The sequence below is a fragment of the Phymastichus coffea genome, unplaced genomic scaffold, assembly GCF_024137745.1.
Source record: "Phymastichus coffea isolate CEN01 unplaced genomic scaffold, Cenicafe_Pcof_1.1 PCOF00028, whole genome shotgun sequence".
In the NCBI taxonomy this organism is placed as follows: domain Eukaryota; kingdom Metazoa; phylum Arthropoda; class Insecta; order Hymenoptera; family Eulophidae; genus Phymastichus; species Phymastichus coffea.
Genome location: NW_026706839.1, coordinates 816,205 through 827,514, shown reverse-complemented (window position 1 = coordinate 827,514; position 11,310 = coordinate 816,205). Strand labels below are relative to the sequence as shown.

The 11,310-nt window shown below is 41.3% G+C and overlaps 1 protein-coding gene across 1 annotated transcript; it reads left to right on the top strand.

Moving 5' to 3' along the window:
- Positions 1–154: 154 nt before the first annotated feature.
- Positions 155–10,309, top strand: LOC131662767 (myotubularin-related protein 13). Its single transcript, XM_058932675.1, has 23 exons — positions 155–1,188; positions 1,299–1,384; positions 1,459–1,746; positions 1,821–2,040; positions 2,108–2,349; positions 2,433–2,916; positions 3,017–3,221; positions 3,293–3,722; positions 3,966–4,384; positions 4,830–5,067; positions 5,137–5,332; positions 5,408–5,717; positions 5,794–5,987; positions 6,057–6,455; positions 6,528–6,744; positions 6,832–7,033; positions 7,107–7,252; positions 7,326–7,825; positions 7,895–8,388; positions 8,458–8,836; positions 8,903–9,109; positions 9,185–9,267; positions 9,337–10,309. Exons 1-23 carry the CDS (start codon positions 1,089–1,091, stop codon positions 9,427–9,429), a joined length of 6,132 nt encoding a protein of 2,043 aa, XP_058788658.1. The 5' UTR covers positions 155–1,088; the 3' UTR covers positions 9,430–10,309.
- The last annotated feature ends 1,001 nt before the right edge of the window (positions 10,310–11,310 follow it).

Below are 11,310 nucleotides of genomic sequence, written 5' to 3'. Positions count from 1 at the left end.
GCGCTACTTTATTCGACATCGTGTGGATAAAACGACTCTGGTATCTTCAAAAATGCTTTCTATAAAAAATCCAGCACATTAACTGGCTAAGTCATGCCTCAAGTACGAAGTTCTATTAATAGTCTCGCTTGAACCCAAACACGAAAATAGTTATAGGTGAACAATTCCTTCATCCAAAATTCGAACTGTAGGTCGCGACGTTTGCGCACTGGCGACGTAAGTTCCTACCACAGCATAAGCGATTGTGGAATCGGCTTGCGAATGACGAGCTGCAGACAGCACCAACAAATAGCTATACATATCTAACAAAGTGAGAGCGAGAGAGACGGGAGCAGCAGAAAAGAAAGATCCGTGATCCACTTGCTGTGGCCGTGCATATGTGCACTCGCTCTCTCCCGTGCACTGGTGCAGCGTATAGTGCGGTTTTTCGTTTTTTCGCATGTCAGTTGGACAGCGGAGCAGCGAGTCGCGGCGCGGCAGCGAGCAGCGCATAAACGAGTGGTCATCAGGCGAGAACAAGTTGTGCTGTACATTTGTTGTGTGCGCGTTGACGTCGAGTAGTGAAGCTGTCTGGAGCGCGCAAACACACGTCGTGGACCAAAGATCAACAACCCCAATCGTCGTCATCAACTGCGGCTGCTGCGTGTGGCAGGTTATGGATCTGAGGCATAGGGATCGGGGTGTGGCTGTTGGCGCGAACATTATTTGTAAATAAAAGCTGTGATCGCGATTGTTGTGAGCTGCAGGAACAAAGGATCGCTCTTCCGCGACTCGCGGTAGCTGCAGGCACCTGCGCCACTCACGTTGCCTACCGGGGGCTGCCTGCATTTGCATTCCTCGAATGTCGATTGCTCATCGAGGATGTTGCTACTGCTGCTGTTGATTCGCGCACAACATCATGTTACAGCTGATTTTTCATCGTTGTACTGTTGAGACTTGTGGCGGCTACGTCAAAAGCAGGAGGACAAGGATTCGTTGACATCTACTGATCTGTCCAGTTGATCAATCAACAGTCCGCAAAGCGGAAATAAGGCTTGCACATTTGAGTCGCAGGCTCATGAGACCTAAGGCTCGGTACCCTATGAGGGATGTTGAGCTCAACCGCTCCCTCTCAGGCCCACGAGTATACCGAGATGTCTCGGTTGGCAGATTACTTTGTCATCGTGGGCTACCATCATGAAAAAGAGAGTAAGTCATCTTTACTTACTGTGCTCCATCTTGTTCCTATCGCCTTTTACACCCTTCAAATAACATATAAAACAACTATCATATAAAACTATTTTATTATTTTTACTCAGGAAGTGGCACCAGTAGTGGCATTGTTATACAAAGGTTCCCTGAAAAAGATTGGCCTGACACTCCATTTATCGAAGGGATAGAATGGGTCAGTTTTATATTGACATTGTTGCTATTTACATAGCTAGTTCAGTTGTGCAATGTGGCTAAAATTTGTTACAGTTTTGTCAACCACAAGGATGGGCACTGTCCACAGAAAGGCAAGAACCAAGGTTCTTTGTGTCTATATTGACCGATATAGATGCAAACCGCCATTATTGTGCTTGCATGTGCTTCAATGAGACAGTATCCATAACACCAAGCAAACCAGTGGACGAAGAAGAGGAACCAGTAGATGGAGATAGTCGAACTTTAGTCAAAAGCTTACCTACTATTGCTCATCATAGCATTATGTATGCACCAAAATGTTTAGTACTAGTGTCAAGACTGGATTATATAGAGACCTTTCGTGTAAGTACCAGAAATTTACTCATTTCTGATCATTTAGTTTAAGATTTTCATAGTTTTCTCATTCCAAATTGTAGAATTGCCTTGGAATTATTTACACTGTTTATGTTGAAAACCTTGGCATACCACTGGAAACCCTTGTTGGCAACATTTTAGGATGCATACAAGTGCCACCAGCTGGTGGACCTCAAGTTCGATTTAGCATTGGTGCTGGTGATCGCCAAGCATTGCAACCACCTATTAGCCCTTCTCTTCCAATTACCCATACAAGTGTAAATTTATTATTTCAACAGTTAGGTAAATATTAATTTATCATAAAAGTGAATTACAATAATAGCATAAATTATCACTTGTGCTTTCTCAGGTATCCGCAATGTGTTGGTATTGTTTTGTGCTGTTATGACAGAGCACAAAATTTTATTCCATTCAGCTAGCTATTCAAGACTAACAGAAGGATGTAGAGCTCTCACTGCACTAATGTATCCATTTCGTTACAATCATGTGTACATTCCACTTTTGCCTGCAGCTTTAGTCGAAATATTAAGCACACCTACCCCGTTTATAATGGGGGTGCATAGCTCTCTAAAATCGGAAGTAGCCGAACTCGTGAGTCTATCATTGACGAATTACTTTATAAAATTAATTATTTAAGCAATTATTCATTTAAATGTGTATCGAAATTGTTGCAGATGGACGTCATCGTGGCGGATTTGGATGGTGGTTCAATAATAGTACCGGATGGAGTGTCCCTACCTTTACTACCGGAACCGCTTCTATCACAGACTCAAGATGCCTTGTCTCTAGTTTTGCAACCGGAACTGAGTTGCGCGGATTATGCGTTTCCGCCGCTGGCCACCCGAGCGCCTCATCCACCAATGCTCGACAAGGAACTCCGAGCAGTTTTCATGAGAACGTTTGCCCAATTGCTGCAGGGCTATCGAAGTTGCCTCACACTTATTCGCATTCATCCGAAGCCCGTGATAGCATTTCACAAAGCGGCTTTCCTCGGAGAACGTAACTTGACGGATTGTGATTTTTCAACGCGAGTATTAGATTGCATGTTTTTCACGTCTTTTGTTGCTGAGCGAGGACCGCCGTGGCGATCTTGTGATGTTTGGGACGAATTGTACAGTAATTTAAGCGACCAATTGAAGCAAGAACTACAGGATCATAGTGAGTTTTTGATTTCAAGCTCAGGAGCTCATTTTTTACGCACAGTTCTATTTTCTTTGTTTGTTTAACTAATTGTTTGTCACGTTTACTTTCGTAACAGGGTTAATATTAAGTCACATTCAAGAGCTAGCGCAACAGTTGTACACCAACGAGAACCCGAATCCGCAACCGTACGTTCAAAAAATTTTAAAGCCTCCCGAGGGAGCATTCGCAAGAATCCATCAGCCCCTTTTACCGCGAATCAATGCTGAAACAGTTCAAGCAATCATCGACGAAGGTCTTGCGAAGAGTAATCTCAAAGTCAGGTATGATTCGTTACAGTTTCGTGGCTGAAAGAAAAATGATTGTGCTACTTAATTGGTCGCATGTTCAACAGATTGTCGTCGTTAAGGCCGATTCAACCGCGAATCGTACCGTCGGGACCGCACATATCGATGGTGCATGATACGAGGCATTTGGTCAGCAATTCCGCTCGTCGATTAGAGGTACTGCGTGCCTGCGTCAACTGCATCTTCGAGAACAAAATCTCGGACGCTCGCAAGACTTTTCCGGCGGTGCTACGAGCCCTCAAAAGCAAAGCCGCACGATTGGCCTTGTGCAACGAATTGTCGCAACATGTTGTGGGCAATAAGGCGATGCTCGAGCATCAGCAGTTTGACCTCGTGGTGAGGTTGATGAATTGTGCACTTCAGGATGACTCGACAATGGACGAACACGGAGTCGCCTTCGCACTGCTACCCTTGGCTTCGGCCTTCTGTAGAAAGCTCTGCACCGGCGTTATTCAATTCGCTTACACATGTATTCAGGTAAGTAAAACACTTTTCTTCGATTAGGTAGAAAATAATTACTGCGGAGAACGATTACTTTTGTTGGCAAGTTTGGCGCGGTACGATAAAAATACATTAATATCAAACAGTTATTGTACTGTTGACTTTGGCGTAAGTGAGTGAAATTATCTCTATCTAACGGTATCACGCTTGCGTTTAAAAAATGCAATATTCATACTGACAGTACAGGTGTCATTTAAGCGATTTGGCACAATGTTGCAGGAGCACGCAGTCTGGCAGAATCAACAATTCTGGGAGGATGCCTTCTACTTGGACGTGCAGAAGGACATCAAACGTCTGTACGTGCCTGGTGAGAACAGCTTGTCGCGATTCAACGACGGAATGAGCCCGACGAGTCCGCGAGATAACAAGGACTACATGCGAGACCGGACGCTAATATACCGGGGTCAGGAACCGTCCGCCCTGGAGATCGCCGCGGAGCAGATGAGGATAGCCTCGAGCATTAGCCCGGAGAAGCAGCGCGAGATGATAGCAAGCGAAGAGAGCACGCTCTACAGTCAAGCCATTCATTACGCCAACAGAATGGTCAACCTTCTTGTGCCATTGGATATCGGAGCTAAGACTCATCGTCAGGACCACATCTTCGACGATGAGCGCGCAAGCAACAGCATCACGAACAGGTCTCACTTTCTCGTTTTCATTGTTCTTTGCAAGTAACTCGATCGTTCGTAAACATCGAGTTTATTGTGGAAGCAGATGCGAAGCGTTCAATTAAATCATCGTCGCGGGACCGATATTATTAGTATTATTATCGCTCGAATGCGCTGACTGTGCTTTCGAAGAAATTATCCGTTCGCATTGCGCTTTCCTTGCTGCTCGCGTCGAGTGCAATCTCTCAAGCGTGAAATTGCCTTGAATAATTGAGAAACTATACAATTTATTTATAGCGATGATTCAAGTCTCGCTTGCTTCAATCAAATTGCTGATGTATATGCATGAAATCATCCTCGGCAATTTTCAATCGTTAATGAGTAACTCGATGTCCTTTAACAATTACGACGAATTCCTCGGGAATGGGTTTTTGAAGGACGTTCTTGAAGCTGACGAGAGTATTGGAAATTGCAGCGTTGCAAGCGACAGCGGTGACGCAGAGTCGGGCTTCGAGGAAACTGATCCCGGAGAGCTGGGCAGCGCAGTGATAAGGATGGTGTCACGATTCGTCGATCGCGTGTGTACCGAGGGAGGTGTTAGCACGGAGCACGTCAGGTGCCTTCACCAAATGGTACCTGGTCTCGTGCACATGCACATCGAAACTCTTGAGGCGGTTCACAGGGAGAGTAAACGCTTACCTCCTATCCAGAAGGTGATACGTCTACCTCTATAGTTGTTCAGAATTGAAACATTGCCAAAAACTGTCTATCGCTTTGTTCAGCCTAAGATATTAACCCCTAACATGCTGCCTGGAGAGGAGGTTATTATGGAGGGACTGCGCGTCTATCTTTTACCTGATGGCCGAGAGGAAGGTTCGACCAGTCTTCCGAAAACGCCACCTTTCTTGCCTGCGGAAGGAGCGATTTTCCTTACAAATTATAGGATTGTCTTTAAAGGAATTCCCTGCGACCCTTTTGGTTAATAACATTTCATTTAACGTCGAGACCTAGGCGTGTAACCTGTATAATCTTTTTTTTATCATTGCTTTGTAGCCTGTGAACAAATGGTAGTTCGAGCGTTCCCAGTAACTTCTCTCACAAAAGAAAAACGAGTGCCCGTACAACATTTGGCCCATCTCGATCAATGCCATCAAGAAGGATTACAGTTACGATCGTGCACTTTCCAATTGATTAAGCTAGCATTTGACGAGGAAGTCACTCCTGAGAATGTGGAAACACTGCGAAAGCTCGTTCACAAGGCTCGAAATCCTCCCCATATTTTTCATCATTTTGCCTTCAGTGGACAAGTGTTGGTCGCTCCAACAACGCACAATAAGAGCAAAGAAAAGCATGCAACTCTAAAGTGAGCAACAGCTTATTTAACTGTTTATTTTCGTGGGCAAGATTGTATTTCTATTATTTCTTTTTATTTTTCGAAGGGGCTTCGCCAAGAAAACTCTTCTGAAGACAGCAAGGAAAGCAGGTTTCAAGCCCAAACAGTCGTCAAAGAGGCAGAAATATGTTTTGCCAAACATGAATCTCACTAGTAGTAATAAATATATGACATCCCCTGGTCGAATGAGTCTGCCCATCACGGAAAACCATGATTTAAGTCACGACGATGATTTAAGCAGTAAGTTCACGTAATTGAACGCGCTTACGCAATGTGTCTGTAATTATTAACGCTATTCATTTGCTTTAGTCGACGAATTCGAAATGCCAGGTATCGTAGTTCCTCCCGTAACAGATGCCAAGACTTTAGAGCGATTATCAGAGCGAAGTTACGTGAGAGATTGGTATCGACTTGGCCTGTGCTCAAATGGCCCGCAAAACAATCTGCGCAACGAGCCATTCCGCTTGACTTCGGTCAACTGTGCCTACATGATATGCAGAAGCTATCCCGCGCTATTTATAGTTCCTACCTCCGTATCCGACGAAAGCATCCGTAGGTTTTGTAGATTGTACAGGCATAATCGAGTGCCCATCGTCACTTGGCGTCACCCGCGCACCAAAGCTTTACTTATCAGAGGTGCCGGTTATCACGGCAAGAGTGTCATGGGCATGCTCAAAGCTCACCCGACTCCCGGTGGAAATTTAAAAGGTATTCTCAATGTTTTTAGAAATATCAAGTAATCGTTGACACATTCTTTTAATTATCACTGAATTATTTCAGTGAGCTCGTCAGAAAGCACCTCGACTTTGGAACAAGAAAAGTACATAGCAGCTCTTGTTGCGTCGACTCCGGTATCAATTTTACGCCAAGCTTCAGCTTGGGGTATGTCAGACAGCTCATTGAGCATAGACTCTCTTCTCTTGGCAGCCGAGGATAGGAATGCTACTCCGGAACAATCGCGAAGAAATCCATTCAACAAGGCCATAGGCACTTTAGGGTGATTTGAATTTTTGTTTGAACTTTATCCGTAGTCTTAGCTTAAACGACTAATTACATGCTTTATCACTTTCTTTTTCACTCACAGTTCATCCGGCGGTAAAGGACCGAAAAATTTTGGTAGATGGGGATCTTTAAAAGATAAAAGACAAAGTTCTCAAGCATCCTTGGCTTCGACAAACCAAAGAGGAACGGTGAGACATTCGGCTGACTCAGACAGCGGAACAGAGTGTGTTCATACTTTCCAACGAGCTGCACTTTATATACTTGGCGAAAAAGCACACATGAAGGTTAGACTAATTTGGTAAATGCCTTTCTTTTAAAGTCAAATATAAAAAACAAAATCGTTATTTTTTTCAAAAGGGAGTTAAAGCTGAATCTACACCCAAAACTGATTATATACCAGTAGAATTTTACGACGTAAGGCACACAAAAGCTGCTTTTAAAAAACTTGTTAGAGCTTGTGTCCCCAGTTCTACAAATTTAGAACCTGACGCTAGCTTTTATAAGTACGTATATGGGCATGAAGATGAAATAATTCATTTCAAGGTTATTAATAATCGTGTTTTTATTTCTTTACAGACTCATAGAAAGTTCAGAATGGCTACAACAGCTACAGAGTCTCATGCAACTTGCTGGAGCTGTTATAGATTTGATGGACTTGCAAGGCTCTTCAGTAGCGGTTTGCCTAGAAGACGGTTGGGACACCACTGCCACTGTTTGCTCTATCGCTCAAGTATGCTTGGACCCACATTACCGAACCATCGAAGGTTTTCGAACTCTCATAGAAAAAGAGTGGCTTGGTTTTGGTCACCGATTCGGTCATCGTAGCAATCTTGCCGTTAATTCACAAACCACAAATTTCACACCAACGTTCTTGCAGTTTCTTGATATTGTGCATCAAATTCAACGGCAGTTTCCACTAGCCTTTGAATTTAACGACTATTATCTGAAATTTCTGGCTTATCATTCAGTTTCCTGTAGATTCCGAACTTTCCTCCTCGACTGTGAATTCGACAGAGTCGAGTGTGGAATCACGGCCGTTGAAGATAAAAGAGGATCATTGACAAGCCACCATAAAAGTAAATAATTTTACTCATAACTGCCTACTAAAAGCTTGCTTTTTTTAGTGTCTGTAAATATAATTATAGGCGTGGATACCGGAAGCGATGATGAGACTGTGTATCCCGGAGGCAGACTAGCTGGCACCAACACTGGATCGAATCTAGGCCAAAGCGTCTTCGATTACATCGAAAAGCAACATGCGAGATCGCCGTTATATTACAATTTCATGTACACGCCGAATACAGATAATCCAGTTCTTCGACCAGTATCCCATTTGCCAAGTCTCGATATATGGAGTTACTATCTGGAAGAAGAGCTGGCTCATGGACCCGCTTACGACCTGGAAATCATTCAGCAAGATTCTCAACAGGAGGAAGAAGCTGAAGCTGCAGACGGCATTGTTAAAAGTAATCGAAAAGTCGTCACACAGGGATACAACAGTGTTTGCTCGATGGTTCCCGATCAATTTACGCACTTATTGGAAGAAATTCACAAACTCGAAACCGAGCTTGGACATTTGCCGCAGAAATGGAAAGTGTTATGGGACAAATTAGAGTTGCCCAATACTGATTCACTTACCGTAAGTATACCGTGAAATTGACGATTGAAGAGCTCTCAGCCGGTACAACTATTGCCGTTATCTTTACAGAGACACGCATCGTTTAGTACGGATCTCGTAAGACACCATGGTCGACTGATTCACAAACGATCTACGTTAGAGTTATTGTTAAAAGGAAAGCTTGCTGGAGGTAGCACAACAGGAAACGAAAGCTCTGTGTATGTTCACCCTCATCGATTTGAAAAGCTCACGACAACAGCTACACCGCAGCATTGCGATGCGTGCTCTGGCGTATTATGGGGACCGGTGAAAGGTGGTTTAAGGTGTGTCGATTGCGGGCACGTGTGCCATGACAAATGTGCTGATTCTATATCTAAAAACTGCACAAAGTATAAAACGACTGGCTCAGATAATATACAAAATTATACGCTTACTCGAAGTGTCGGTGATAATGGAAGCGTTAATTCCAGTAAGTACAACGTATGTGAAATTTAAATGCGAGAACAATGTTTTCATTGTATGATATCAATTTTAGGCGTCACTACAATACAAACTTCATCACAACAATATTATGAACAATTTTCAAGTAACGTAGCTGAAAATAGAACTCATGAAGGTTACTTGTACAAAAGAGGAGCTCTACTAAAAGGATGGAAACAACGTTGGTTTGTTTTAGATTCGATAAAACATCAATTGAGATATTATGATGCTATGGAAGATTCCAACTGTAAAGGTTACATAGGTAATTTCAAACTACCCATTAACCTGAAAAAACCATTTCATTTTCTAATTATTATTTATCACATAATATTTTTAGATCTCGCTGAAGTTGTATCGGTAACACCAGCAGCTCCTGTACAGGCACCCGGAAAGAAAACTGATGACAAGTCCTTCTTTGACGTGAGTATTGAGTTGAAAATGACACTCAAAGCTTTGCAACCTCCTTATTAAAAAGATTCAATGTTTCAGCTTCGTACAAACCGACGAACGTACAACTTCTGTGCAGGTGACGCCGCGACTGCACAAGAATGGATCGAAAAGGTCCAAGCGTGCTTGCAGTAGTGCCTCGATTTCGATTTATTATCTTTATACGAAATTCAACAAGTGACTGATAGGATAATTATCCCGATATGTGAAATACTTTTGTATAGTGTAATCGTAAACGTCATGAACAGTAAAATTGCGTTAATGTTATAATTTTTATTAATTAAAATTTATTAAAGATTATGTGATTGTCGTGTTCTGATTGATATTTATTGTGAATTAATTGTGGAATTGAAAGCCATGTAATTTTTTGCTACTACGAGCGATAGTCACAAAACTTGTTCTCATTTTTATAAAGGTTGTTCAATTTTGCCTTTTTGACAAGTGATTACATAATTTATGGAAGCGTTACAGTTTTCTTGTAAACCTACTTTCCATCGATTGCGTACTAGTAATTATTAAGAATCACGCAAAACTATAAACATATAAGCTATGTATATCCTTGATATATCAATAATAGGATTGTTATTATTGCTAGATTTGCATTATACATTTTACTTATTGTCAACTATAAATTAGATAAACGGAGAAGAATGACTAGCTCCTGATCGTTCAGCTTCTTCAGATTTTATAACATGAAAATGCTTAAATCTTACATAGCAGTTGACTAAAGTGACGATGAATAAGTTGTGTTATGTTATTATTATAACTAAAACGGGTTAAGAACGATCGGTCCGACGCTAATTACCGTGTGTCTCCTTTAAAAACTGTACAAATATTCTTGTATAAATGGCTATATATACACATACACACACACACAATGAATATAAAATACCTTAGCATTTTCTCTTGCTTCCCATCATTTTAAATCGAGTGCCATAACGGGAATGCATATCTGTCAATTTTATAACAAATCGTTGCCCGTTTACAATTTTTAACCTCGTAAAATAAATATGAAAGCAACAATGATATCTAGATGAACTCCTATTATTTCCTCTACTTTGATTATATGTGCATAAGCTCTATCTTAAATAATCAATTGTAGATTATTAATTTACATAGTGTCACTACCTGACACGATTTGTAACGGTATTGTAACTGTATTCTTTTTTTATAATTGAAAATTGAAATCTTGGATTTTTACCCGCGTTCAGCGCTACCCGTGTTTAATTTGCAAGTTATGGCCATTGGCCAAATTGTTGAATTGTGGCGCATCGGAGTCGTCAGATACCCACAGCCATTAAAACGAAACGTTAAACGTTATTGGCCAAGTTGGTACATAAGGAAAAATCGCCAGACGACATGCACGCCCTCTTGTTTTCAATCACAAGCTTCACCCATTTCCTTTCCATGTCTTTGCTTCGATAAAGAAACACGTGGCTCGTGTTAAAATTTATTAAATTTATAAAAATTAGAGTGTCCAACACGTAAGTATCGACCTATAAAATATCTTTATGCTTCAAAATATCCAAAATTATTGTAATCCTTGACCGTCCTCTGCTTAAGCACTTGTATCAACAGCCCTTCCGTTGCATGGAATCAATGGTTTCGGTGATACTTTGGGACATTTAATAAAATATTATAATTAAAGAACGTTTCTACATTATTTGGATGAAATTATTATAATTTAAGGTAGGAGTTGCCAAATTTTTTCACAGAGATGTCGTAGAAATATTAAAAGTCAACCGTTGTCAGTATAGGAGTTTCTAACCTTATTTTCTAGACTAGAACGTCTGCTCTACAATATTTATGATTTTTCGATCATTTCTGTTTTTAGGCATTACATCTTTTAAATATAACACAATTAGTTGCTGCACAAGATCTTCATATTAAATTAATTTCATTAATAAAGCCTAAATTTGCAAATTAGTTGTGTTTACTATTGTCATTTGTTTCATTTCTGTATGCAACAGTAGTTTTGGATATGGTGAAATACTAAATTTGATTCCGAGATTGAAC

Coding starts and splice junctions, on each gene's coding strand:
- LOC131662767 (XM_058932675.1), top strand. CDS start 1,089: ATGTTGAGCTCAACCGCTCCCTCTCAGGCCCACGAGTATACCGAGATG. Junction 1,385..1,458: donor TTATCGAAGGGATAGAATGG/GTCAGTTTTATA, acceptor AATTTGTTACAG/TTTTGTCAACCACAAGGATG. Junction 5,718..5,793: donor GAAAAGCATGCAACTCTAAA/GTGAGCAACAGC, acceptor TATTTTTCGAAG/GGGCTTCGCCAAGAAAACTC.